The sequence below is a fragment of the Crotalus tigris genome, unplaced genomic scaffold (genome assembly GCF_016545835.1).
Source record: "Crotalus tigris isolate CLP2741 ecotype Arizona unplaced genomic scaffold, ASM1654583v1 scf7180000024316.1084291, whole genome shotgun sequence".
Classification (NCBI taxonomy): domain Eukaryota; kingdom Metazoa; phylum Chordata; class Lepidosauria; order Squamata; family Viperidae; genus Crotalus; species Crotalus tigris.
In genome coordinates, this window is record NW_024100488.1 from 742,272 (window position 1) to 770,128 (window position 27,857).

The following is a 27,857-nucleotide window of genomic DNA, read 5'->3' on the forward strand; positions in this document are numbered from 1 at the left end:
TGTTTGCTGAGTGCTCTGATTTGAATAAACCTGTTTCCGTGGTCAGGTTTCTGAGCGGTGTAATTTTAATGCGCACATCCTTTTTTTTGATTAACAAACCACCCTGGAAAAGGCTCACCTGCAGCTTGTGCAACCGTTCCCTGGATGGAGCTTTAGGCAAGCCCAATCGGAAGAAGCCCTCTGCTTCCCATGGAGCCCTCCCTCCATTCCTCGAACCAAGTGGCTGCAGGAATACAATCCTGCCTCATCCTAAGCTTTACTCAGTGTTTCTCAAACCTTGCAAGCTGGAAATGTGTGGACTTCAACTCCCAGAATTCCCTCGTCAGAAATCCAAAGAACTTCAGCAGGCATGGAGCTGAAATCCTTCGGCAGGCAGCTTTCAGTCGAATCCAAGCAGGGTTTTCAGCCCGGATCAGAGATCCACTTATGTGTGGCCTGTGTTGGGCTTCTCAGTGTCTCCTCCAACCCCTCCCCCCTCCACTCCTTTATTATAGCCTCTTGGATCTTCGCTCCTCTCTCTGAGGTTCATGCATGACCAATTCAGTCTGCCCCTCTCTTTCAAATCCAAAAATATTTTATTATATTTAAAACCTTAAAAATAAAAAATAGTAAACTGTTACAAAGCTGTGCTGCAACCCGAGTTTAAAACAACACCATAGGAGACTTTCAGGATGCCCTTCTGAATATTATCTGTCTTTCTTTAAGTCTTATAAAAACATTGTTGTTTTTTTTCATAAAAGGATGAGTTAAAACCTGGCCAAACTGTCAGCGTGTCTGGGCAAACCGTCGAACTTTTCCTATGGATGTGAACAAAGTGCTAAAGGCAAAACGTGAATTGGTGCTCTTGTCGAATGGCCAGCTCCTCAGGAGTCACACCAAAACGAACTTCCATGCACGACAAATGTGTGGAAGGGCAGGAATGGAGCCCTTCAAGGCAGGCTGGTTTTCTGGGCCTCCTCCAGCTTCTTCTGAACCAGGTTCAGCAGCGAGTCAGAGTAATGCTTCAGGAGCGCGTGGGCCTCGCCCTCCTGGAGGCAGCTCGGCCAGAAGGACGAGGGGTCTGTGGCAGTGGCTACATCGGCGTTATCCCTGCTGTCTCTCTTCGCCAGTTCACTCTTCATCCAGCAGAATGTGCTAGAAAGCCTGTGCTTGGCGTGGGTGAGCTCCTCCGGGGTCCCATCGGTGCAAGAAGACACCTGAAAGATTGGAACGCATTCTGGCACTGCCACCTGCCTATCCCCAGGAAAAGCCTCTCTCTCCTTCCGCGGTGTCATTACAAAAATAAAACCCCAAAGTAACTGCAGTGGAAATAGGAGCAGGGTGTGGTCAAGATGGCTGTGAGATTAAAAGCTCTACTTTTTTTTCAACATGTGCTGCCATCTTTCATTTTTTGATCACACCGGGATAGGAGCGAGGATAAGAGTAGTATGTTAGAATTTAACACAGAGGGGTCCAACCTTGGTCACTTTTAAAACTTATGGACTTCAACGCTCAGAATTCTGTGCTGGCTGGGGAATTCTGGGAGTTGAAGTCCATAAGTCTTCAAGAGGCCAAGGTTGGACATCCCTGATGTCATTTTAGCACATTTTAGGAACCTGGCACACCCATCCGAGTAAAGCTCCATCTTTCTTTTTTCGTAAAATGCCGGAGTCTCCCCCCTTACCTTATCATACAGTTGCAAAGTCTCTTGAAATTTGAGGTGTAGAGCCTGCAAGCTCAACTCAAAATTTTTGACGAGACCCTGAATTTCTGAGAACAGAAGGGAAAAATAATTATAACAACAATAACAAAAAAGAAAATTCCCTGTTTGGAGATTTACCAAGGCGGGGGAAAAGACCAAAATCCAGCTGACTGGAATGCCCCCGACTGCATTCTTTTCAAGGGACAGGTAAATTGCTCCAGATGATTCCTCTGCAGGGCATCTACGAGGGACAGGATCAACCCATTTTATCCCAAGAAAAGAAAAGAAAAGAAAAGAAAAAAGAAAAGACAAGAAGGGTGGCTCCAACTACTTACCTGTTCGGTCGACATTCTTACCTGAAACGCAGGATGTTTTGGCATCGGGGCTTCCTTTCAGCTCCAGCTGGATTTCTGCCGGAGGTTTCTAAAAACCAGGCGTTTCACAGAGGTTAGAGAGCAACTGAGCAGGTTTGAGGCCAGCACCTTCGTTTCTCTATCAAGTCAGGAGTGCTGGATGGGGTGCCTTGTTCCACTGCTGAAGATGTTCACACTGTCCCACATTAGAAGACAACGAGCTCTCATTCAGCTACGGTCAAGGATGCCTTCTCTATCCACCAGGACAATGCCCAGTTTTAATTTGGAATTTCAGGATTTCGTCTGGGGAATGCCGGCAACATCGTGCTCCATGGTTCCAGGGGTGCTTTTTCAAGAGGCAATTGGACTTTCTTTGTTTTTTCTTCTCATCTTCTTGGATGAGAAGCGAAACGTCTTCAAGGAAAAACCGGTTGCCTCTTGAGAAAAGCCCCTTTGGGACAACGTCATGTTCCATTAATACATGCCACCCATCTAATCGCTGCACAATGGTTTTGTAGGTGGCTATTAAAAGATTCGCAGCCACCAACTTGCCTTGAATTTCGCGAAATCGCTGAGTGGTAAGCTCTCCTCGGTGACGTGTTCGGCGGAGGCTGCCTGCGTAAGCGGACGGACTCGTGGGAAAAATGCAGCCGCAAATCTGTGTTGGAGAGAACAATCTCAGGGCAGGTTTCTAGGTGAAGCATCCCCACAAGCGGAGAGGCGACGTGAAGGGAAGCAGCCCACCTGCAGTTCTTCTGAGCACGCGAGAGAAACTGGGCGGAGATGCTCAGGCGAGGATTCAGAAGCGGGCTCCCCTCATCCTCCCTGTCTTCAAATGGCTGCAGATCTCGGAGACAACCATCAAATTTCTCTGTACACAAAAAAGCAAGGCAGAGAATTTGTCTGAGTGCCAATCAAGAACAGCCTTTATAGCGCAGGGCTGAAAGGAAGGCTCCCTGGTACTCTCTGAGCTTAGTTGTTTTCTTGCGGACGTTTCATGACCCAAGTAGGTAACATCATCAGTGCCAGAAAGGAGTGGGGTTTGCTGATGGTGTTACCTAGTTGGGTCATGTAATGTCTGCAAGAGAGCAACTAAGCTCTGAGAGCACCAAGGACCGCGCCCCCCCAGTCTTCCTCCTCCTTTTTTTCCTCCCCTTCTCCTCCTCCTCCTCTCCCACTCCATAACCCCCCTCCCTCCTAACACTGATCATGCTCCCTAGTTGGGTCATGAAAGGTCTGCAAGAAAGCCAGCTCAAAGAGCACCAAGCATGCCACAATTAGTATGAATCTCCTGTACTCTGGGTATGGGCAGAAACCAAGAGAAAGGACCAATTCTGGACTTGGGAGGCAGGACCTGGAGCATCTTGTTACCTGCAGGACTGTCTCCCTCACAGGGAGTCTGGCTGCTTAGCATAGGTGAACCGAAAAGATATGCTGAAGATGCCCCCATCCTGGCATGAGATTAAGGAGGAGGGCTGCCCCAGCCTGCCTCCTGAGGCTGGGGGTCGGCTCCCCTGACTCTGGAAGGGGCCAAGGGGGTGGCAAGCAGGAGCTGTCAATTCACAGGTCCAGTGCAAGGGGGGTGAGGGGGGTGGGGTTGCTTTCTGTGCTGGCTGGCCTTGGAATTATAGGCCATTACGGGACTCTGACAGGGACGGCACCTGCCGCTGATCTACATGTAAAATCCTGGCAAATGTTCCTGAAGTGGCCCCAGACTCCATGGGCCAGTGGGCCGGTTTGATTCTTCGCCCCTCGGAGGCCCAATTCCATGCTTAAAATCCCTCCCTCTGAGGCTGTAAGAGATGGCCAAGCTGAGCCCAGGCCCTCCCCAGGACCCCTAAGAGACCTAAGTCCACGCCCCTAGTCAACAGTCTGCCGACTCCCCGCTGCTGCCAATTTTCCTTAACCTTTAGTACAGTGGTTCTCCACCTGTGGGTCGGGACCCCATTTGAGGTCGAACGACCATTTCACGGGGGTCGCCAAACAACGCAGTCCGCCATTTCCCCCCCCTTTTCCTTAGCTGTGCTACTCCCTTTTATTCTGTTGGCTTTTGAAAGTCAATAGAATAGACTCTCTGGAATAGAGTCTAACTCTATTGGCTTTCAAAAGCCAATAGGAATGGTCCAGGCTGTCTCTGCCCTGCTGAGCCCGCCAAAAGTCCCGTTCTACAAACGGTGCTGCACCAGTTGAGTAGTCCTCGACTTACGACCGGTTGAGTAGTCCTCAACTTACGACCGGTTGGGGGTCGCGGCATTAAAAAGGTTGAGAACCACTGCTTTAGTAGATCAGATTCTTCTGCACAGGTAACAATAAAAAGAAACCTGGAGGGCTTTGGAACCCTAGCCTGGTTCCCGCTTTCTTGCGCCAGGCCGAGATCGGCCGGGTGTTACCTTCCAGGGGGTCCCCAGCCAGAGTTTCGAAGTGGTGCTTGAGGTATCGTTCCTGCTCCGGCGTCTGGGGCAGCGACCCGTTCTGGGAGAAGTTCTCATCCAGGTGGGCCGTCTCTGCTTCGGCCTCTGCAGGGCGCAAAACCAAGGGTAGGCCCAGGTGCTGAGGGGGGGGGAGGGTTTCTAGCCCGCGTCTCAAGCACCCTTCCTTCATACAGGTAGTCCTCGACTTATGCCCACAATTGAGCCCAACATTTCTGCTGTTCAGTGAAACATTTGCTGAGTTTTGCCCCATTTTACGACATTTCTTGCCACCGTTGTTAAGTGAACCACTGCAGTTGTTAAGTTAGGAACACGGTGGTTAAGTGAATCTTCCCCCATTGACTTGGCTTGCCAGAAGGCGGCAAAAGGGGATCACCTGATACTGCGACCGTCATAAATATGAGCCACTTGCCAAGCATCCAAATTTTGATCACACGCTCCTGGGGATGCCGCAACGGTTGTAAGCATGAAAAGCAGTCGTAAGTCACTTTTTTCAGTGTCGTCATTTCGAATGGTCACTAAATGAAATGATGTAAGCCGAGGACTACCTGTATCTCTCCTGCCGGCCGCCTTCTTCCTCCATCGAGGTGGACTGCGAAGTGTCCCCCTTCTCCCTCACCCTTTTGGGGTGGATGGCAGCTGAGCCCATAATCCCCCTCCTTCTCCCCCACATTTTCCTGAGCGGCTGGACCAGACCGAGAGCGGCTTGGTGTTAATCCATCACTGGTGCAGAAAAAAACCGATTCCTCTTCTATGGCCGCTTCAGATCGCTTTCCTCAACCTGGCATCCTCCAGAAAGAGGGGCCAGCTCCCAGAATTCCCAGCAATGGCTAAGGGAATTGTGGGAGTTGAAGTTCACACCTGGAAGGCACCGGGTGCCTCTTGGGAACTGGGTTGAACGCTACAGGACCTCTAGGACCAGCGGTCGGCCGGCCAGCTCACGAAAAGGACCCACTTGATCCGGTACAAGCTGGGGAGGAATCCACCGTGAGGCCTGTGCAGGGATCTTACCTTCGTGCTGATGCCCAGAAACAGGCAGGTCAGCCTCCAAGGGCGACCCGGAGCAGATGTTCTCTGGCGCCTTGTCTTTGGGGCTCGAAGCTTCCTCCTCGAACACAGGCTGAGGGACTGACCTTTAAAGAGGAAAAAGGGGCTTCTTAACAGTGGATCCCCCCCCCCCGAGAGGGGAATTGAACAGGTGAGGACAATGCAGACTCTCTGCCCCAGAGCTTCTGCCAGGCTCCAGCATGCAACAGGCCTCTTGACCAGCCTTGTGCTTGAGTCCAGGATGGCCTGCACTCAAGAGGGCCGCGCTGGGACTTCTTTCCGAGAACCTCTGCTTGGGGTCTGTGGGAAACGAACCTCTCCCCGAAGGAAGGGCTGCTCTCTGCCTGGGAGACGTAGAGTGTGGTCCCGCTGCCCTCCAGCCCCTGGGCCGTGTCCTCATCGGAAGACAGATTCAGTTGTTTGAAGCCTTCCGTTATGTTGCTGGGAGAATCCTCCGTCTGCTTGGCAAAGCAGAAACATCCCTGTTGTTAAGTCCTTCTCAGGACTAGCCCTTCGCTATGAGGAGGATAAATGCGGGCACTCCTCAACTTACAACAGTTTGTTTAGGGACCGTTCAAAGCTACATCACTGCGTGGAAAACAAATGCGCCCTCTGGGTTCTGAACCACGTTAAGAAAAACCCTCACCAGATCCAAAAGTCCTGCTTTCTCAGACAAGGGGGGGGGGAGAAATCACTCAGCCAAGCAGACCAAACCCCATCCACCCACTCTGTCCACCTCTAAAATCAGCCCGTCCAGACTCCGCTGCTCCAGGTCCGCCTCAGCCAGGCTACGGTTCTGAATCGGGGTGAAGAAACTCAAGTCGGCGTCCAGGATGGTTTTAAGGGGTTCTTTCTCGGCCCGCTCAGCCCAACGGCCCTGGGGCTGGTAGCTGACTCTGGCGTGAAAGGCGTTGCTGTCTGAATGGTCTGCTTCTCCGAGCTGGGAAGGAAGGAAGGAAAGAAGGAGGAGGACAGCCCCGGAGAAGGGGATTCAGAAGACCTGGCTGGTCCTGCCCCACCCAGCTGGAAAAACCCAGCAAAGAGCTGCGTTGAGGGAAGGGCAGAGTCCTAGCACAGGGGTTCTCAATCTTGGCAACTTTAAGACTTGTGGACTTCAACTCCCAGAATTCCTCAGCCAGCAAAGCTGGCTGAGGAATTCTGGGAGTTGAAGTCCACAAGTCTTAAAGTTGCCAAGATTGAGAACCCCTGTACCTAGCAGCTGCCTTCTAGATCAGAGGCCCCCAACCTTTTGAGCACCGGGGGCCACTTCCGTGGAGGAAGGTTTTTCCGCAGACCGGAGGGTGTGTGGTTTTGTGTGCTGCCTGCATCCCACGGATGGGGCTTTGCTTGTTTGTGTGAACCGGTTGCTGGCATGCTGTGCACGGTACTGGTCCACGGACCGGGGGTTGGGGAACCCTGCTCTAGATGGGGGAGACGTCAATGGCTGCCACCCCCCCAAGCCCTGAAGGGCCGGGTTGGGGAAGGCCAGCTAAAGCAGTGGAAGAATCGCAGGCATGGGATTGGGTGCGACCTACCAGTCTCTTTGCCCACATGGGCAGTCTGCCATTAGAGAGGACACAGACAGGAGCTGGAAAGCAGCATGGGAAAAAAAGAGAAAAGCCACGTTAGGATGGATGGGCGGAGAGTGAAGGTATTCAGTGTATGCAAGGAACCCCCTTTGGGCGTTTAATAATCAAAAAATAAGTGTGAAAGTTTACACTACCTGTCTTAAGAAGCTGTGCTCCATAATAACAAAGACAAGGGAGTTGAATTTTTTTCCCCCCAAAAAGAGAAAGTTAAAAGAAATAACAAAACTACAGAGGGATCTTGGAGGTCTTGTAGTCCAACTCCCTGCTCATGCAGGAAATCCTTGACCATTCCGGACAAATGGCTGTCCAATTTATACTAAAAAGGATAGACTGTCAGTATTCCTGAGATGACCAAGAATGTTTCCTTTGTTTAATCAGGAAAAAGGAAGAGGAGGAGCAAAAAGGAAAAATGGCATTTCTGAATTCTTCAGGGATTTAGCAGATGCTGCAGCGGTTTTGCCCAATTTATGAATTCCAAAGCAGTTGGGGTCACAGCTCCCCAAACTGCAGTCCTAATATATTTGAGGGGCTCCAGGGAAGGAAGGCCACATGATAAAGAATCCATGTCTTTTTAGTAGCTCTCGCCCCAGCCCATCTTAGCAGCCCTCCATGATTATTTGTATGTAAGATTTAATCTTTGATTCAATTCACAGTCTGGGACTGGTAAAAACGTAACAGTTCGAGTCCTAACCAAGGACCTTAGAGCTGCTAAGTATATAGGCAGTTCCAAGTAAGGTGGTTTATTATTGTTGTTGTTGTTGCTATATTCACCACACAGATGTTCAGACTGGGTTTGGCATTTTTGTCTACCTATCGAGTCCTTTCCAAGGGCCTGGGAGAGGCAGGTGTGGATGTTGGATGGTGTTAGATTATTATTATTATTAAATTTATTTGCTGCCTATCTCCTGTCAAACGGCTCCGGACAGCTTAAAGGATAAAACATTAACCAAGCATTAAAATCATCAGATGTAAAATGACAAAGCAGATAAAATAAAATTATTGCTAACTCAGATAACGTGGCTTGCCCCAAGACATACCTGAGTCAAGGTCATCTTTAACCGGGGTCTGCAGAGCTAATTCTTCCTCTTCCCCCTCCTCTTCGTCTTCCTCTTCCTCCTCCTCCTCCTCCTCCAGGTCAGAATCAACCGCATCCCGGCGGGGGACTCTTTCAAACATTTCCACCCTGGAAAGGAAGGTTCAAAGCAGTTGTTTCTTTGCACAGCTGGGCCAGAGTTTCTGGACTCAAGAGCACAGGCTGGTCTGGTACCTGACCAAGGGAGGCCATGCAGAGTCTCCGACCTCCTGCTGCACCTGGATCTGTTCCAGGTCCCTCAAGTGCTGCTTCGTGCAAGCGGTAATTTCAGGGCTCAGGCGCCACACAAAGATGCAACTGAAGAATAGAAGGATAAATGCTGTTAAAAATGGGGAGCCCTGCAGGGGTGGGGCCCCCACGCTGCTCCTGCCAGCCAAGATCTGAATTGTGCCCCACAACACAGATAGCCTCATCCCTCAAAACCGGCCACCCCCACCCCCCCATGTGCATTAAATTCTCCCATTGTCCTTCCTGGATCAGCCTGGAATCTCACAAGTCTTGAAAGTTGTACATGCAGAGAGACCAGACCGCCCACCTGTCTCCCGAGACGGTGATCAGATGTTTGCAGTCGAAGGTAAATTTCATCCCCGTGATGACTTCTGCAATGTAGAAGGTGTGAATTAGTGCGCGGTTCTCCTCGATTAGTTTAGATTAATTTGGGTATCACTTGGGTCATTCTTATTCACAGGATAGACCTCTGAGCATGTGCAAAGCATTGGATCAGCCAGCACATGTCTCTGTTGGCTTCATACCGGAGTACCAGAGAAAATCAGAGAAATTCAAAATAGCAAGACCGGGAAACAAACCTGAGTGCCCAAACATTTTGGCCACACATTCTCCAGAGCGGAAGTCGATAATGGAAATGCTTTTATCCGAGCAACTAGTGGCCAAGAATGTTCCAGAAGGATCAAACTGGACCTGCAGAGGGATCAGAAACCAGACTATATCAAATAGTCTCTTTTCTGCAAATTGTCCTATCAGCCAGCCATCCATCCATCCATCCATCCATCCATCCATCCATCCATCCATCCATCCATCCATCCATCCATCCATCCATCATCATCATCTATCTATCTATCTATCTATCTATCTATCTATCTATCTATCTATCTATCTATCTAATTAAGAAACTACCCATCTACCTCACAGGGGAATCTGGACAGTGAACAAATACAATTACTGGCCAAGGGACAGTTAGCCAAATTTTTGATCTTCCCAAGACTCTGGAGACATTAAATTCTAATCTGGAAAAAAAAAATCTCATTGCAAGCAACGACCAATCCCCGATTCTGCCCTGGGGAGACCACATTTTTCTATGCATCTCCTTTACCTTGAGCAGGGATCCATCGTCGCTGTGGGCTCCTTTATAGCAGCCCTTCTGCTTCCCGCTGACCGTGTTGTATATCCTGGAAGGTGAGAATTCAGCTGGGCTCAGTGTGCGACTGGCTCAAGGCAGAAGTCTTATGGGGGGACAGGCCCATTCAGAAGATGCCTCAGTCCCCACTGCACCCCTAGTTTCTTCCTCCCCTAAGACTGGACTCCAGTCCCTGGCCTCCCTTATTTTCTCCACTCAGGTGTAGTTTCGGGAATTCAAGAGAGCGAGGAGAGCGGTGGACAGCATCTCACCTGACATTTCTGTCCTGGCACGCCACAGCGACGTACTTCTGAGTTATATCCACGTCCATGTCATACAAAGTGGTCTTTTCTGCAACGTGGTGAGACCGGGTGAAATTAATTCCACCTCCGACCTGAAGCGAGGAAGCAGAGTCTCTGAAGCAGGGTAGGCATTTTGATCCAGCCGTCTTAAAACTATGGGTAACAAGCTCCCCGCAACTGGACTCCCCAAATGGGCTGGGTGTCAACTGGAAAGCAGCTGACCTATAGAATAAGTCCACGAAGGATATAGGCAGAGTGAAATCTATACACTGCGACTCCCGGAAAGGGAATTGCTATTTTAATACAAAAAGGAGAAAATTAGCAATATTCTGCTAATTATGATCAGAAATTCCAAACAAGCAGAAGCTGTAGGAATAACAAATGCAACCTAGACCATTTCCGTAATGCCCATCCAGATTCCTGGGAGAAGAGCACAGAGAACCCCCAGCAATCTGGGGTCACTGGAGACCCTACCCTGTTGAAGTCCTGCCTGACCAACAGCTGTTTGGATAAATTTGTGCAGGAAAAGTTTTGTTCAACTCCTTAAATCAGACGAAAGTGAACGGCCAACACAACCCCATAGGCCACCAAACTGTGAATCAACAGCTGAATATATTCAATATATTCAATTTTAACTGAATATATTCAATATATTCAATTCAGGCTCAGCCCACTCCAGTCGACTCTATTTTACTCTTTGTCTATTTATCTTTATATCTATTTATATGCTGCTCAAACAGCCCTCCAGCTAAGAATTGTAATTGTTTTTATAATATAATGATAAATAATTCTAAGAACCTTTTGCGCGCTGCGAAAATAAATGCTTTTGTCAGCTCCACAGCTAATCATCTGAATACGGTTATTTCCTATTGGGGGAAAAAAAAGTTTGACGAAGAAAAGAAGGTCAGACAGATTAGCCTTCTCGTGTTCAGGTAATTTATCTGTTATAATAATCTTTTCAGATTTATGCTTCAGCCTCATCCCAGTTTACCCATCCTGGTGTCCTGAAGGAGGACGGAGCTCCAGTTCCTGCGATCCCTAGCCAACATAGTTAGAGAAAGGCTGAAAGATGGTCAGAAGGATTTGCAAACAGACTTTTCACAGGACTCCATACCGAGGGGTCTTAAGCAGCGCTTTCTGGCCAAGTTATTTCCACCAGCTTACCAGTGAACTTGACTGCCGTTATAGCCGAGGAATGGTCGTCCAAGGTCTGCTCCAATTTGTAATTGCTTCCCACGTTCAGGACGTGAATCAGCCGATCTCGACTTGCGGAGGCCAAGAGCGCCAGGCCTGCAAGCAGAGGGGAAAAAACACTTCAGCTGCTGCTGAAAATCCCAAGAATTGCAATGACAGAATTGTTAAGAGGATACCTTAGGCAGCAAGGTGAGTGTTTGTGTTTGTGAGTGTGGGGATGTGGGTGTATGTATGTTATGGGTGGGTCTGCACACACAACACAAACCATGGGGGTCCAACCTTTTGGCCCGGTGGGGCCACATGGAGTGAGGAGGAATTGTCTTGGGCCGCATACAAAATACAGGCAGTCCCTGACTTGCAACAGTGCATTTATTGACCACTCAAGGGTACAAAGGCACTGAAAAAAAAGAGACTTAGGACCATTTTTCACCCTTACAACCGTTGCTGGCCCCTCCGGTCATGTGATCAGGAGTCAGGTGATTGGCAACTGACTCATATTTATGACCGTTGCTGGGTCCCAAGGTGTGACCTTCTGGCAAGCAAAGTCAAGGGGTAAAGCCAGATTCACTTACTAACTTATGACCTGCAGGTATCAGCTGTGGCCAGGAAGGTCATAAAATGGAGCAAACCTCATTTAACAATTGTCTCAATTAACACAAACAGAAATTCTGGGCTCAGTTGGGGCCAAGTCAAGGACTACCTGTACATAATCCAGTAGTCAATGTACGTAGATGACATAACAAGGTTAAAATGTTTACGGTCTGTTGGGGCCGCATCACCAGCCGTGCAGGGTCTCGGGTTAAACCCGCCTGGCTTAAAAAGTACAAAGGTTCAACTGCACAAATTCCCAGATTTAAAAAGCCACCTGTTTCCGGCTTGGAATACTCCAAGCAGAGGACTTCCAAATCGTGGGCCTCAAATTTCATCACTTCCGCCATGAATTTTAGCTCGTGTATCCTGCAAGACAAAAATTTCAAAAACAAATTTTAACGGTCTGAAAGTTAGCTGATTGGAATTCATGCCTGGCATTTCCCAGGACAGGGGTAGGCAACCTTGGCTCTTTTATGACTCGTGGACTTCAACTCCCAGAATTCCTGAGCCAGCATGGGGGAACTATGGCCCCCTTCATGACTTGTGGACTTCAACTCCCAGAATTCCTGAGCCAGCCTGGCTCAGCTTGGAAACTCTCCCTTTCCCCTCAGCATAGTTGTCTCAGGAATTCTGGGAGTTGAAGTCCACCAGTCATCAAAGAGCCAAGGCTGCCTACCCCTGTCCCAGGGAGCAGAATGGGGTGCAGAATCAGCACCTGTCAGAAATTACAAAAAAAAAAAAATCGACCAGCCACACCCGATGGTCAAACTCTGGCAAGGGAGCAAAATCAGTTAAGGGTGCCAGTCAGATTTAATGGCCATCGATTCCCAGGTAACGATCTACAGGCAGTCCTTGACTTACGACAGCTGAGCCCAAAATTCCTGTGGCTAAGCAAGACGGTGGTTAACGGAGTTTTGCCCCATTTTACGACCTTTCTTGCTGCAATTGTTAAATGAATCAGTGCAGTTGTTAAAGTTAGTGACACAGTTGTGAAGCGAATTTGGCTTCCTCATTGATTTTGCTTGTCAGAAGGTTGCAAAAGGAGATCGCCTGACCGCGGGATGCTGCAACCGTCGTAAATACGAGTCAGTTGCCAAGCAGCTGAATTTTGATCACATGACCTTGGGGATGCTGCGATGGTCGTAAGTGTGAAAACTGGTCATATGTCCCTTTTTTCAGCACCATTGTAACTTTGGTCACTACATGAACTATTGCAAGTTGAGGACTGCCTGTACTTGTTGGATGGATTAGTCCATGCCTTGTGAGTGTCGGACTAAAGTTTTATTATCCCAGCATGGATAAAGGGACAGAGAAGGGCTAAGTGGGTACTGCAACAGACAGGCGTCCAGCACGGAAGGAACCAAGCCGATCCAAGACCCACCTCAGATTGCCGGCTCTGTCTCCAGAGGCCAAGTGTTGACCATCAGGGCTGATCTGCATCACTCGGACACCGGATTTGACATCAAGGTAGCCGACGTTGTCATTTCGCTCCAGCAAATTCGTCGAATCTTGCAAATACTGAGTGCTCTTCTCTACATACACAACCTTCAGCAAGTTCTTTAGGGAGGAAACCAGGTATTACGGCACATCAAAAGGAAATTAACAGGAAATTAATTCTCTTCGGCCCTTGAAATACACTCTGCCTTGCCAGTGGAGGGGAAGCCAGCCTACCACCGCCTTGTAAGGAAGACGAGGGACTTACGTCGCTGTAGACGTTCTTCTTGAAAGGTCCACGCGTGTTGTTTTCCAAGTTCCAAAACCGTATAGTGCTGTCTGAGGAACACGTTAGAAAGGATCCTGGGGGCAAACAGCCTTGGTGCTCTTCAAACTCAGGATAAACCTAAGATGGAGCCCACAGCATAAGAGGCAAGCGGGAACATCCACACTGGTGGTCTTTCCATCCCTGCTGACACCGCCCTCCTGGTCACGGAATCAATGGAGGCTGAGCCCTGCAGGCGAGGGAGACCTGCTCAGAGAGCAGATGACCTCCCGTCCAACTCAGAGATTCGCTGGGGAGGCCACCCAGGATCTTAGCGAGTGACTTCCAGGAAGTACTCTGTTCACTGTGTTCCCCCCACTTCCCCACAGAAGTAACCATTCACCTCAATGTTCCAGACAAAGGAGCTGTGGAAAAGATCAGACCACACTTTCCCAACGTGGCCGATGTCCTTCACATCCCAAATGTACACGCTATGATCCTTGTACACACAGGAGAGCCAGTGATGGCGAGGGTCGAAGACAACAGCAATAGCATCTGGATAGGGGGCATCTGGCCTTCTGGAAAACACCAGAAGGTGTTGCTAAGGGGAGGAGGGAGGGGAGGTGCAAAAGAATCCAATGTGCTGGATTGTAACTTCCACAAAAACCTATTAACTCCTCTGGGGGAAAAAGGCCACTGTTTGCAGAAAAATGGGTCTTGCCAAAGTATCAATAACTCTATCTGGTGATTTGTAGCTAGAAAAAAAGCACTGTTTTGGGCAGCCAATATGCTCTAGTGATTAAGGCTCCAGGCTAGAAACTGGGAGACGGTGAGTTCTAATCCCGTCTTAGGCATGGAAGCCAGTTGGGTGACTTTGGGCCAATCGCCAGGAACTGGGAGTTCTAGTCCTGCCTTAGCCATGAAAGCTCGCCAGGTGATTTTGGGCAGGGAAGAAAGCCCAAAGGGGTGGTGCGGGATCTATTGGGTGCCCCTGTATTTTCCAGCTCAGCCTGAGCAGTGCCATACCTCAGGATCGGCTCTGCAGCCACATCGGTGCCCAGGTAGTGCGGCTTGGGCAAATCGGAGAGGTAGTGCAAGTTGTGTGCTTGGAAGAGGCGCACGGTCCCGTTAGCACAGCCGCAGAAAATAAATTCTTCGCTGACACAAATGCAGTTGGCCAGCGTCACCTCGAGGGAAGGGGGGAAATGCACATTAAGGGGGATGCTAAAGGAGCAAGGGTGGAGGAGCAAAAAAAACCAGTCCGCTTACTTTCAAATCGATCCATTTTTCCAGGATGCGCTTCTCGTTAAAGAGGCAAAGCAGCCCGGAGTGGGAAATGCAGAAGGTGCTGCCGGCCATTTTGCCCTGGCCACAGGCCACATCGCAGAAGGTGTTGTTGTGAAGCTCTCCGAGGAGTCCAGAGCGACCCACCAGGGGAACCGTCTCCTTAATCTGCGAGAGGCAGTGATCATCACAGGCTATACAGGTAATCCTCGGCTTACAACCGTTCATTTACTGACCATTCAAGCTTACAACAGCACTGAAAAAAGGAAGCTACGACCGTTTTTCGCACTTACGACCACTGCAGCATTCCCAGACGCTTGGCAACTGGTTCATACTTATGACAGCTGCAGCGTCCCAGAGAGTCATGTGATCTCCTTTGGCGACTTTCTGACAAGCAAGGTCAATGGGGAAGCCAGATTCACTTAACCACCTGTGTCACCCACTTAAGAACTGCAGGGTTTCCCTTAACGATGGTTTCAAGAAAGGTCGTAAAATGGGATAAAACTCACTTAACAAATGTCTTGCTTAGCAACAGACATGTTGGGCTCAGTTGTGGTCGTAAGGCAAGGACTACCTGTAGAGCAGGGCTGGGCCCCTATGGGTCCTTTATGACCTGTGGACTTCAAGTCCAAAAATTCCTGGGAGTTAGACTTCAATTCCCAGAATGCCATGGGGGCTGGCTCAGGAATTCTGGGAGCTGAAGTCCACAGGTGGTAAAAGGGCCAGAGCCGCCCACCTTGAGCTCCACAGTTTTGTCTCTTTAATGGATTTTTAAGGCCACCTGTTCATGCAGGTCTCTGAGCAGGTTAGAGGAGGTAAAAGTCATAATTTTTGAAAACAACTGAAATAAAGCATGTTGGAAGGGAAATATCAGACTAGGACACCACAGCAGCTGCTTAGTGTGGCCATGAATAAATACTTTAAGACAGGTTTTTAAGTTTCTTCCTGAAGGCCATCAAAGTCATCAAGCCGGCCGGGGAATTCTGGGAATTGAAGTCCACAGGTCTTAAAGTTGCCAAGGCTGGACACCATACCTGGTATAAGGTACAGGCTTACCTTAATTTCTCTGGAGCCATCCCAAAACCAGAACTTGACGTGGCGATGCCCAACTGTCACAAAATAGCTGTCCTCTGAGAAGGAGATGGCCATAACTTTGGAAGAGACTTTGTTGGAGGCGATGAGGGTATCGCTCTGTGGGGAATAAACACCACCCAGCAATCGCTGTAAGGTGTGCTCAGGACAGAAATACTCCCTTGACTTACAGCAGTTCATTTAATGACCTTTCAAAGTTACAACGGCACTGGGAAAAGGGACTTATGACCGGTTTTCACACTTAACGACCAATGCAGCATCCCCACGGTCAGATGCCTGGCAACCAGCTCATATTTATGACAGTTACAATGTCCTGAGGTGTCACGCGATCAATCTGGGTGGTGGCCACGTCATCTTCCTTTAACCATGACTGAGTGACCAAGCCATATCGGGGTTCTCGTAACATGCTAAAGCAAAACCCAACCTGTCCTATTGGGATCTTCAGGATGTGAGAACCGTATCCAAGTTCTCCTATCTGTTACATCCGGATTCTTCTGCTGCAGAATCTGTACACAATATCTCAGGGAAGACCCTAGTGAATGGGACCTCCCCATGGACCCTGCAAGAGGGTGTCTTACCTTCCAATCCCACACATTCACTTTCATGTCATGAGGATACCCGACTGACACGAGGTATTTCATATTGGGAGAGAAGGCCACGCAGGCCACGCCGTGCTTGTGGCCATGAAGTTCAGACACTTGGGACTTCTCCTCTACGTCCCAGACTCGGACGGCTGGCTGATGCCCGTTCTGTAGGCAGAAAACCCAGAAGAGAGCCAGTTTACTCTAGTGGTTAAGGCACCAGGCTAGAAAGTGGGAGACGGTGAGTTCTAGTCTTGCCTGGGGCATGAAAGCCAGCTGGGTGACTTTAGGCCAGTCACCAGGGGATGGTGAGTTCTAGTCACAATGAAAGGCGTGATGAAAGGTGACTTTGGGCTAATGGCCAGGAAATGGTGAGTTCCCACCTTAGCCGTGAAACGCAGCTGGGTGACTTTGGGCCAATGGCCAGGAAATAGGGGTTCTAGTCCTGCCTTAGCCATGAAAGCCCCTCTCTCTCAGCCCCACTCACCTCACAGGATTGTTGTTTTGTGGGAAAATAGGAGGAGGAAAACATATTAAGTATATTCACTGCCTTTCATTAGTTATAAAAAATAATAAAAGCAGGATAGCAATAGATTAAGAGAATTAGGAGAGGCCTTTATCTGAGCACCGGTCAACTCAGCCAATGAGCTGCCTTAAAGACTATGCAAAGCCCTTTTTGCTATGACACACACACACATATCAAACTGTTCAGAAAGGAAGAAACAATAAGCCCAAAAAATTAAACCTTGAGAGAAGAAAAGCAAAGGAAATGTAGTTAACTGCAGCTTACATCAGTTCTTTGGTTCTACCACTTCCGTAAAAGGCTTCTTGTGTAGCCTTTTGCTCTTGTTTCTCAGAGTGGCCCATTCGCTCTTTCCTCGTGTAATTGTTTTCATGAATTGATTCTCACTCATTCTCTTTACCGGCCTACCTCAATGTACTTCTTTCCAACTGGCCATTCACTTTTGTATCCAGGCTACATTCATGCTTAAGCAAGCTCTTCCTGTTTTATCACAAAAGCTTCAAAAATACACACTCCCACTGGGGGCAGTCCTGCATGGTTTATAATAAGGGCCTTATGGTACAGGACATGGGGGGGGGGACAGCAAACTCAGCTGACGAGCCCAACAGAATGAAGAGTTGATAAATAGACCGGTTCTTTGCAACACCCTGTTTTTGGACTTTCTATTTTTCTTTTTATCATTTTTACTTTGTGTTGTTTTTTTATCTTTTTAATTGTACTATCTAAGAAAAGAGTTACTCACCTCTCCAGTGGCAACGTATTTCCCATCAGGAGAGAAACACAAAGCACTCACAGTTTTCCTTAAAAAGAGAGAAAACATTAATTTCTTTCTTTCTTTAAAAGAATGAATACTAGTAGAATACATCTACTAAGGTAGTCCTCAACTTACAACAACAATTGAGCCTAAAATTTCCATTGCTAAGCAAGACAGCTTCGGGAAGGATGAAATAAAAATTGGCTTACCTGGCTGTATTAACGATGTGCCTTTGCTTGTTCTTCTGAGGATTGAAAATCACAACCACACATCTGAGGGAAAGATGAAAATGTTGACATGGGAGAAAGTTTTCCAGGATTCAAAAGGGGAGGGAAAATTTGAGGACCCCTCGCAGGTGAAAGCTCATCAGTGTCGCAGTTCTTTTGCTTTCAAAATACACTAAATCACAGTCTAAGAGTGAACCAGGATAAGCCTCTGGCCTTGAGCAAGAACCTGGAAAACTCTTTTAAATAGTATAGGATAACAGTTAAATTATGCTTTGTCTGAACAAACTATCAATAAAGGCAATAAAGTGTGGTTTGTGATATGGGCCCGTTTAAATGAAACCACAATGAACATTAAACACACGCATTCTATTAAAAATGGAAAGAACTGCTTCCAAATAGCTTTCAGAGCTGCAGGAGAAAATGACAGACAATACACAAGCCTGCCGTTTACCAGGTGTGTTCTCGGGATAAACTATGGAAAAATATTAAGGTTAATAGTGGATAACTTCCTTGCAAATAGCACTAAAGATGCTATCTAGTTTAGATAGTGAAAAGGATTTTGTAACCCTCCAGAGTCTTCTGGAGTGGGCAGCTATAACCAAATCTAATAAACTGGGTTAAATGAAAAGCTGCATCTCTCCCTTGCCATTCCAGCAATAGACCACTATGTCAGCCCGACTCTCAGAAAAAATTCACTGTCCCCACAGCATTTGGCATAAACTTTGGTTTAAGGGGCCATGATATCAAGGCATTTCCTACCCCTGAAGCTTTGGAAACAGGTTTGCCCTCCACCTCGTCTGCCTTTAAGCTTGCTGGATTTGTGTAGTACTTTCTATGGTGCACCTGAGTGTTTCAACCTGTGGCAGCAAAGGACTTACCCTGTTGGATAGGCGATGTGTCCCGAGTTTGGGTCACAACTTAAGCCATTGCTGGTCTGAGCAGTTATTCCCAACACGCGCTCGAGGGTCACCTGCCGGAAAGCAGACAAGACATTGGAGCACCTACCAATCCAATTTACAATCCTTGTAAACACATGCCAGGCACTTCCATTTTTTTAAAATAATATTTTATCCCAAGCACTTCCATTTTGATACAATCCTGGGGATACTGCAACGGTCGTAAGGGCGAGGGCTGCTCATAAGTCATTTTTTTCAGGGCTAACTTTGTGTTTCTATATTTTTTATTAATTTTTTTGCACAAACATAAGTCACAATAGTTGGTAAACAGTGTGATGTCTGGGTTACATTTGTAAAAACAATCCTTAACAATTAATTTCTATAGTCTGTATTTCATATATTAATTTTGTTTACTTTCCTCTTTCCCTGAAACATCCTTTTTTTGCAAACATTACGTTAATATAATTCTTATTGTTTTAATAGGTGACAATTTGGTATATATTTTTTTCCAATATTCCTAAAAAATAATCATCATATTAATGCATTCTTTTCTTTCCATTCATTTAAATTGATTTCACGGCTAACTTTGAATGGTTGATAAACCAAGATTGGTAAGTTAGGCCGGGCGTCCCCAAACTTAGCAACTTTTAAGACTTTTAAGACTTGTGGACTTCAACTCCCAGAATTCCCCAGCCAGAGCAAGGGATTGGACTAGAAGACCTCCAAGGTCCCTTCCAGCTCTATTCTGATTGACAGACCCCCCCCCCCCAAAAAACGAGACACAACCTAGAAGAGTGCCACAGGATGCTTTCCTGGGTTACGCCCACTCTCTAACTCCGCCCACTACGTCACCCCGCCCTAGGCTTCTCCCTTTCACCCCTCCCCGGCATTCTGAATCCGCCCATCTCTGCGGCCCCACCCCTCCTTGGCTTGGCCCCGCCCCTCACCGCCTCCTCCGGCCCTTGCTGTTTCGACCTTCGCCTCAGGCTGAGGAGAGGCGGCGACTCGAGGTTCGGGTTCGTTGTTCGCGGGTAGAAGCAGCCGCCTCCTGCTCCCGCTCCTCCTCCGCCGGCCATCATCCTTACCGAGCCCGATTGCTTGCCAACCGGCGGTTTTCACCCACCCCCCCCCACACCGCGGCTCGGCGCCCCGTAACCGTCCCAAACAGCGCGCGGAAACGATGCTGCTCCGTGGTTGGCCGGGGCCGCGTCAATCAATCCCGGACGCGGCCAATGGGAGGCAGGCTTTGCGACCAACGACCTGCCTCCAAATCAGAAGCCGGGCGCGCGCCACCGCTTTACTTTGGACCAATCAGATGGCGCCGTCGCAGCCGCCGCCCTTCTAGCGTAATTTCGCGGGTTCGAATCTGGTCGGACCGGCCCAAATCTCGAATATTTCGTTCCTTTGTCTTTTTTCAAGGTTTTCACATGCCAGCCAACTCCATTAAATCCCACTTGTTCCATCTATCTATCTAATCTGAGAGATAGATATATATGCGCCTCTTTCCTTTTCCTATCTCTATGGCCAGCGGCGTCGGCCTCCGCCCGGCGAGCAAAGGCGTCACGGGCTCGCTCTGCGCAGGAGCAAGCGTGCGGGGGGCGTGGCGGCGCGGGGGGCGTGGCGCGTGACGTCAGCCGTCAACAAACGAACTCGGGGTTCCGGAGGCGCCGCCACGATGACCAAGTATTGCCGGGCGCCGCGATGCTCCAACTCGGCCGGGCAGCCGCGGCGGGACCAGCGTCGGCTCAGCTTCTACAAGTCAGCGCGCTTCCCGGAAGGAGAGGGCGGGGCGGGGTGGGGGGTCTGCTTGGGACGCCCCCTGGGTCCACCCGCCTCGGGCCAGGCGGCGGGGCCAGACTGGGGCTGGGGTGGGCATAGGGGGGAGAGGAAGCCCCCTCCCCATCTTGGCCTGACACACAAACACACCGGGCAGGGCTTCCCTCCCCGCCCAGAGTCCCTGGACTACAACTCCCACGTGGCGTGGAGGAATGGACTTTGTAGTCCGGCCCAGCTGGGGTGGGGGCTTTCGGGGGAGGTTGCCTGAAGGGGGCCAGGAAACCCTCTCCTGGGGGGGGGCAAGAGACAGCCTCTCTAGGAGAAATAGAGACCCCTCCCCAGGAGGGATAGAGAGAGACCCCCCCTCCCAGGAGTGGGACAGGAGACCCCTGTGGTTGGCCTTTTTGGGGTCCAGAGCCGCTCTTAATGGGGAGGGGGTGAACAGATCTTTGTTGCTGTTGCTTCTTATGGGAAAGGGTTTTTTTAAGCAAGAGCCCCCTCCTCATTTTACTCCACCTGGAAGGGGAGAGGGGGTCTCTAGGGCTGAATGGGGGCTTGAATCTGGGGCTCCCCAGCAGCCCCATTAATAGGTGTAGTGTTTAAGATACCAGCCTAGAAAACGGGAGACTGTGAATTCTAGTTCCGCCTTTGGCACGAAAGCCGGCTGGGTGGCTTTGGACCAGTCTGTCCTACCTCACAGCGCTGTTGTAGTGGGGAAAATAGGAGGAAGAAGGTGTGATGGATACCTTCAACAACTTGAGTTATTTTTAAAAATAAGAAAGGCAGGATACAAAGAAATGAAGTCTACGTTGCCTGGATCGGCATTGGGGTTTTCAGAAATGGTGGAAATTATCTGGCAGATTCTCAAAAAGTAACGTTGACTTGTGCTGACTTCATGGATGTGTCGCCATGGACCTCTGGGCAAAAAGGAGAATTGGTTGGTGTTTGCTTTCTTTCTCAAGACTGTGGTTTTTGGTCTGGCAGATGCAACAGGGGGTCTTCAAACTTGGCCCTTTTATGACTTGTGGACTTCAACTCCCAGAATTCCTCAGCCGGGCACCCCTGAGTTAGACTGTAACACAAACCCAAATACCTAACTTCATGTACAAGCTGTGAGTTTGGAATTTCTCTGATAACACCAGACTGGCTAGCAGAAACAGGCTAGCCTGTTTTAATATTAAAGTGTCATCATTTTTGACAATAAATTTAATAAATAATACCATCTCCTCTGACGTAAGCCACGATATGTTTTTATGGGGCCAAATTATACAGCGTTCCAAAATGGACAGAGCTTTTAACTGCACGTCCTCCTTCCGACCTGTCTTTTATCTGAAGCTTTACAAAGAATGGAAGGAGGTTCCCGGTAAACGAGATAAGGGTGTTGGCAGAGAAGCAAGGAATGCAAACGGCAGAATGCACCCTTGTTTCAAGGGCCTCTGTTTATATTTAATTATGTATCATTAATCCTGATCGTTGTTTTCCGTTCCCCTACAGGTTTCCCTTACACAGTCCTGAGCGTCTCCGGCAATGGCTCTCTCAAATGAACCAAGAAAAGTGGGTCCCAACCAAACACCAACACTTGTGCAGCGATCATTTTGCCCCTTCCTGCTTTGAGTACCGGTGGGGAGTTCGCTACCTGAAGCCCGATGCTGTTCCCACCATCTTCCAGACGTCGGACAGCCCACTGGTGAGGATCCCGTTGCTTTTGCTCCGTGGGATGAGAAGGGCCTGTCAGAGAACAGCAGGGTGGACAGGAAATGAGACTATTTAAGTCTCTCTTTGTAAAGTTAGAGCTCTGCTAAGCCGGCTGGGGAATTCTGGGAGTTGAAGTCCACAAGTCTTAAAGTTGATTAGATTGAGAAATCTAATCTAGGTGATCTTTCTGGTCCCTTCCCTTCGTGACTGGCTGGGGAATTCTAAGAGTTCAAGTTTTAAAGTCACCAAGTTTGGACACCCCTGTGTTAAAAGAAGAACCAGCAAACCGGTGCTGGTGTCTTCCCATAATATATATATATATACTAAGTGCAAGGGATGTATGTTTCTATAATGTATTATTTGTTTATATGCTGCCCATCTCACTGTTACAGTAACTGTGGGTGATCTATAGAAGAAAAGTAAAAACATGATAAAAAACATTTACAAGTAGACGAAATACGAGGCCAAAGAGGAAGAACATTTTATTTCTTTATTCCCCTGTGCCTCATTCTGAAACCTCGGAGTTCTTATTCACACAATCCGATTCCAGTGACTGTGTGCCAGAGACTACGTGTCAGAGAATAATATTGTTTCATGCTACTATTTGGCCCCAGACCGAGTTGGCTGTACATATGTTCAGGTTTATCTCTGCTTGGGAAAGATAAATATCAGGGTTTTGTAGGTGTAGGGGTGTGTGTGTGTGTTTGCTGATAGGGCTTTGATTTCTGAAAAGGCCCCTGGTGGCCACAGCTGAATGTTCCGGCCCTGTAGCAGGTTGGACTTAGATCCAGGAGTAAACAACTATTGTCAGGTGACTTTAAGTGCAGTTTAATTAGCTCTGGAGAGAATCAGGTTGAGAAACAGGTATGTGCCACGTGAGGCCGGGAACTTGTTTGGGATAAAAGGCCTGGAATTTGCGTCAGGCTCCCAAACCTGAGATATTAAGAGATCAAAGAGTTCTCCTGCCCTCAGATGCTTTGAATAGGTCAACTCCCTCTTCTCTGCAACAGCCCTTCAAGTAACGGACCATGGTGATCCTGTCGTCCCTAATCTTCCTCCTCCTCCTCAGTAGGCTGGTCATGCAGGCAGTCCTCAACTTACAGGGATTTGTTTAGTGACCGAGGTGACAATGGCACTGAAAAAAGGGACTTTTTCACACTTACAACCGTCGCAGCATCCCCAGGGTCATGTGGTCAGAATTCAGACGCTTGGCAACTGATTCATATTTACGACCGTTGCATAGTGTCCCAGGGCCGTGTGGTCTCCTTTTGCGACCTTCTGACAAGCAAAGTCAATGAGGGGGGGGGGGAAAGCCAAATTCACTTAACTGCCGTGTGACTAACTTTAAGAACTGCACCAATTCATTGAACAACTGCAGCAAGGTCATGAAATGGGGCAAAACTCACTTAACAGCTGTCTAACTCAAAAAATGGAAACGTGGGGTTCGGTTGTGGTCGTTCCTCTAGCCAGTTCCCGCAACGGTTCATGGTACAATTTAGCCTCCAGTCCCCTCATCCTCTTTGTTGTTCTTCTCTTCTTGCACTCTTCCTGGGGTTTCAGGCTTTTTCCTGTATCGTGGCAACCAAAACCGGAGGCAGGATTCCCAGTGTGGCCTCCCTAGGGCCGTGGGAAGAGCAAAGTTAATCCCGCTAAGGGTTTGTCTCATCCTTTCTTCCACTGATTAAATTGGAGGGGTGGGGTGGGGGTCCCTGGTGCTCTCCGAGCTCGGTGGCTTTCTTGCAGACGTTTCATGAGCCAAACTAGGTAACAGCATCAATGCTAGAAGGGGGGAGGGGTTGCTGATGATGTTTCCTAGCTGGGTCATGAAACGTCTGCGGGAAAACCACTGAGCTTAAAAAGCACCCAAAACCCCACAATCCTCCTCCTCCCATTACTTCTCTCTCTCTCTCTCTCTCTCTCTCTCTCTCTCTCTCTCTCTCTCTCTCTCTCTCTCTCTCTCTCTCTCTCTCTCACCCTCCCTCCCTCCCCCTTCTAGCACTGATGTTTGGGTCATGAAACATCTAAGAAAAACTCCAAGCTCAAAGAGATCCAGGGACCCCACAGTCGTCCTCCTCCTCCTCCAAACCCCATTTCCTTCTATCACTGAAGACGTTACCTAGTTGGGTCCTGAAAGGTTTGCAGGAAAACAGCCCAGCTCAGAGAGCACCAAGGACCCCCTCATTTCAACCCCAAGCCACAAATATCCTCCTCTATTGGTAAATTGGAGAAGGCTGCATTTGGTCGTTGACGGGTGGCCCTTTTTGTTTCAGAAGAGGGAGAGTCCTGACAAACCGCCTTCAAACTCATCAGCCAAGAAGCTGGCTCTCGATTGTGATGGAGAGGGGGGCACCCCAGCTGCCCAGACCCCGACCTGCCAGGAGCCTAACACCATGGAGACCCTCGCCATAGCCATAGACCCCAGCGTGGCTGCCACGCCAGTCTACCTGGAGACCCAGTCTTCGGCTCCCACCTTGGACTTCCAGACCCTCTCTGGACCCCTGGTCGGAGCGGTGAACCTGCTTCCTCTGGTCCAAATTGTGGAGCCCCTCAAAGCCGTCACCCTGGCGGTGGCTTCCCCCACGCCAGCCGTGGCGGGCCAAGCTTTGCAGGAGCCCCTGGAGCAGCAGGTGGTGGACTTCGTGGCCTCCCTGCCCCCTGCCTCCCTGGGAGCCTTGCCCAGCTCTTCTCTAGGGCTGCCTGGGCAACTGTGTGCCGAAGTGGCCTTGCCCTGCGAACTGGTGGCAGCGGGCGACCAGCCCTCGCTCCAGGCCCTGATGGCCGAGCCGGCAGCGGTGGCCGAGCAGGGGGCTCTGGTGATTGAGAACATCTCCATTGAGCCGTTCCTGGACGGCAGCCCCTCCGTGGCCGTCCCCATCCTGAGCCCCCTGCAAGGGTCCACTGCCACCGAGATGGTGGCCTATTTCGAGACCATCCCCACCGCCCCCGTGGCCGCTGCGGCCTCTTCCGGGGTGACGCCCCCCGAGACGGTCTTGTCCTCGGCCCTCAGCCTGCCCATCGTCTCCACCCTGCCCATCGTCTCCAACCAGGCCCCCCTGGAGGGCGAGGAGCTGAAGCTGGACGAGGGGAGCTCTGCCGAGTCTTCGGAGGAGCAACTGGAGGAGCACGGCTACCACCGGAACGAGGGGACGACGGCGGAGCTGGTGGAGGTGGTGATGGGGCTGCAGAAGAAGGTGAAGGTGCTGCAGCAGAGGCACCGGCGGCACTGCGCCAAGCTGGACGCCATGAAGAGCATGGTGGAGCAGCTCTGGAAGGAGAACTTGGCGTCGGAGGAGAAACTGAAGCTCCTGGAGGTGGTGAGTGGCACAAGGATCGACATTACAGGGAGTCCTCGACTTCCAACAGTTTGTTTAGTGACCATTCGACGTGACAACAGCACTGAAAAAGGTAACTTACGACCCTGTTTCATACTTAAGGCCGTTGCAGCATCCCCAGGGTCACGTGATCAGAATTCGGACGCTTGGCGATTGACTCATATTTATGACGGTCGCCATGTCCCAGGAATCACGTCATCCCCTTTTGCGACCTTCTGACAAGCAATGTCAGTGGGGAAGCCCGATTCACTTAACAACCGTGTGACTCATTTAACGACTACAGGGATTCACTTAGCAACAGTGACAAGGAAGGTGGTAAAATGGGGCCGAACTCACTTAACAAGTGTCTCGCTTAGCAGTGGAAGCATCCCAAGGGAAGACTGCGAAGAGCAGGCTCCGTTACCGTCGTAACTCTAGGACGACCTGTATTTCAAGATCTTGGGGCACAGTGAGCCACACTGGTTAAGGACGCTGTGACCGTCGTAAGCGTGAACCAATTGCCAAGAGTCTGAATTTTGATCACGGGAATGTTGCAATGGTCAAAAGTGTGAAAAACAGCCCTAAGTGACTTTTTTCAGTGCCGTTGTGACTTAGAAGGAATTGTTGTAAGTCAAGGACCACCGGGACTTCAACGGTCTCGCCATGGGGGACACGACCTTTTCAGCCCCATCTGGACACAGCAAAGGCTGCGGAATCCTATCCGACTGGCCAAAGGCTGCCCAGGTATCCTTAACCCTTTCTCTTCCCTTCCCTCCCCAGGCCTGCCTGCAGTCCAGCACCTTTGCGCCAGAGAGCGGCGGCGCAGTGGCCATCATCTGCCAGGAGAGAGAGCAGGCCTTGGTCTACGCCGTGCCTCAGCTCCCCAGCGAAGGCAGCGAGACCATCCTCCGGTTGGAAGAGCAGTGAGCCGGGACTGAAGGGGGGTGGGGGGCAGCTGAGAACAGGCCTTTCTGCACCTGGTTGCCCCCTCAGTCCTCCCCAGGGGGTGACCAGAGCTTGCCCCCCCCCGGAGCCTCCGGGAACCCCGGCCCAGCTAAGCAGAGCCTCTGCTGAGTGGGCTGCTTCTCCGTGGCCTTATTGCATCAGCACCTTCTGGTTTCTCTCTGGGGCTACTTGAGATCATTATATATGCTGAACTTTCAGCCCTAATCCTTCTCGGGCCTCCCAGGCTGCTAATTTGCATTCGCCCCGGCTGGTGTGGCCGTGGCCCAGGGTGATGGGAATTGTAGTGCAAAAGGGAAGCCTTAACCACCGTTCCTCCTCCCCTGCTTGTAATTCTCGCCAGTGTTACCGGACCAGCCAGCTTCGTCTCAGTGGCCAAGAAGTGTCCTATCCATTTTCGGAGGTCTAGAACGTTCTGTCTGTTGGTGCTTTGTTTTTTTTTTTGAAAGCTTCAGATTCGGTGTTTGCAAGGTGTTTTTCTTCCTGGAGGGGCTGTTGGCCTCTCCAGATCTCTACACTGATTCAAACTAGGTGGGAAAGATGATTCTGGGCTGCTGATCCCAACTGAGCCTTTTATGCAGAGCTTACAATCTGATGGGTTATTATGATTATTATTAAGGGGTTGAATGGAACCTGGAGAGGACAGTGAGTGAGTGTAGGAAACACAGTAAGGAGAGAGGAGAGACTCTTTTAAGGGGTCACGAAGGGAAGTGTGGAAAAGATTGACACATGACAACAATTGACAATAGGCCCCGTGAAATTGGAAACGTACGTGTGTTTTGCAGCCACGAAACCAGCTGGAGTTGTGCGTGCCCGCCTTCTTCAACCTGGCACTCTTAACTTGCTTTAGAGTAAATCTCAGAATCCCAAGATGGGGCTTTTTGTGAATTGTAGTTCAAAAGCATCTGGAGAAACCACCAAGCTGGACGTGAAATTTTCAATAGACAAGATTTAAGAACAATTCGAAGAGCGTTTAGACTTCTTTCTGCTTTTCCTTGTGTCCAATTCCTGTAATTGTCCTGAAGGCCAAAATGTCTTGCCAGCTGGCTGCCAAATAGGATCCCGAGTGAGTTTTGATCATAGATCCTTTCATTGGTTAAATCTTCATTTTAAAAAAAAATAAAATACACTGGCTTCTGTGATTAACCCATGCGTTGGAGGAAAGATTTAATTAAAGATTTTACAAAGGCATGCCCGTCTTCCCCAGCCTGGCGGCTTTCAGATATGTTGGGTCTAAAATTCCCAGCCAAGATAGCCAAAGGAACTCTGGGAGTTGTAGTCCACCCCACCTGGAGGTTGCCCGCTGGGGAAGGCCAGGGTAAATCTTGAGAGAATTGAGCAGGGATGATCTTTTTTTGCATGTGCTGTGTGTTTATACAGGTCTGTAATTTAAACAAACGAATAAAGGGAATCTATCAGAAAA

The 27,857-nt window shown here is 49.5% G+C and overlaps 2 protein-coding genes and 1 long non-coding RNA gene across 8 annotated transcripts; 2 read left to right on the top strand and 1 right to left on the bottom strand.

Moving 5' to 3' along the window:
• Window positions 1-556: 556 nt before the first annotated feature.
• WDR62 (WD repeat domain 62) lies at window positions 557-20,244 on the bottom strand. Of its 4 annotated transcripts, none has more exons than XM_039325058.1 (30): window positions 19,637-20,244; window positions 18,672-18,763; window positions 17,776-17,838; window positions 17,555-17,612; window positions 16,287-16,457; window positions 15,673-15,807; window positions 14,602-14,784; window positions 14,359-14,519; window positions 13,736-13,907; window positions 13,336-13,473; window positions 13,015-13,190; window positions 11,908-11,999; window positions 11,013-11,138; window positions 10,647-10,714; window positions 9,819-9,940; window positions 9,523-9,598; window positions 8,999-9,110; window positions 8,728-8,791; window positions 8,367-8,489; window positions 8,137-8,282; window positions 7,046-7,098; window positions 6,247-6,450; window positions 5,826-5,971; window positions 5,475-5,596; window positions 4,425-4,550; window positions 2,779-2,905; window positions 2,587-2,692; window positions 2,038-2,104; window positions 1,664-1,749; window positions 557-1,196 (listed from the first exon to the last, which is right to left on the bottom strand). In XM_039325058.1, the coding sequence occupies exons 1-30, from the start codon at window positions 19,766-19,768 to the stop codon at window positions 930-932; spliced, it is 3,714 nt and encodes a 1,237-aa protein (XP_039180992.1). In that variant the 5' UTR covers window positions 19,769-20,244; the 3' UTR covers window positions 557-929. The 4 variants fall into 4 exon arrangements, with proteins under 4 accessions (XP_039180992.1, XP_039180990.1, XP_039180991.1 ...); XM_039325056.1 differs by having other exon boundaries at window positions 13,736-13,910; XM_039325057.1 differs by having other exon boundaries at window positions 5,826-5,968; window positions 13,736-13,910; window positions 19,637-20,217.
• LOC120299830 lies at window positions 8,674-10,960 on the top strand. Its single transcript, XR_005554487.1, has 3 exons — window positions 8,674-8,766; window positions 9,767-9,972; window positions 10,811-10,960. It is a non-coding gene; the product is annotated as an uncharacterized LOC120299830 (long non-coding RNA).
• Window positions 14,686-27,857, top strand: THAP8 (THAP domain containing 8). Of its 3 annotated transcripts, none has more exons than XM_039325063.1 (4): window positions 14,686-14,818; window positions 21,960-22,152; window positions 24,431-25,474; window positions 26,252-27,857. In XM_039325063.1, the coding sequence occupies exons 2-4, from the start codon at window positions 22,006-22,008 to the stop codon at window positions 26,396-26,398; spliced, it is 1,338 nt and encodes a 445-aa protein (XP_039180997.1). In that variant the 5' UTR covers window positions 14,686-14,818; window positions 21,960-22,005; the 3' UTR covers window positions 26,399-27,857. The 3 variants fall into 3 exon arrangements, with proteins under 3 accessions (XP_039180997.1, XP_039180995.1, XP_039180996.1); XM_039325061.1 differs by lacking the exon at window positions 14,686-14,818 and adding an exon at window positions 20,296-20,447; XM_039325062.1 differs by lacking the exon at window positions 14,686-14,818 and adding an exon at window positions 20,755-21,402.

What these genes read in the sequence shown, in the direction of transcription:
- THAP8 (XM_039325061.1), top strand. Translation starts at nt 20,365, where the DNA reads ATGACCAAGTATTGCCGGGCGCCGCGATGCTCCAACTCGGCCGGGCAG. An exon ending in CGTCGGCTCAGCTTCTACAA is followed by an intron (nt 20,448 to 21,959) that starts GTCAGCGCGCTT and finishes GTTCCCCTACAG; the next exon opens with GTTTCCCTTACACAGTCCTG. An exon ending in AGACGTCGGACAGCCCACTG is followed by an intron (nt 22,153 to 24,430) that starts GTGAGGATCCCG and finishes TTTTTGTTTCAG; the next exon opens with AAGAGGGAGAGTCCTGACAA.
- WDR62 (XM_039325056.1), bottom strand. Translation starts at nt 19,768, where the DNA reads ATGATGGCCGGCGGAGGAGGAGCGGGAGCAGGAGGCGGCTGCTTCTAC. An exon ending in AGCAAGGGCCGGAGGAGGCG is followed by an intron (nt 18,764 to 19,636) that starts GTGAGGGGCGGG and finishes GCTTTCCGGCAG; the next exon opens with GTGACCCTCGAGCGCGTGTT. An exon ending in CACATCGTTAATACAGCCAG is followed by an intron (nt 17,613 to 17,775) that starts GTAAGCCAATTT and finishes TCTCTTTTTAAG; the next exon opens with GAAAACTGTGAGTGCTTTGT.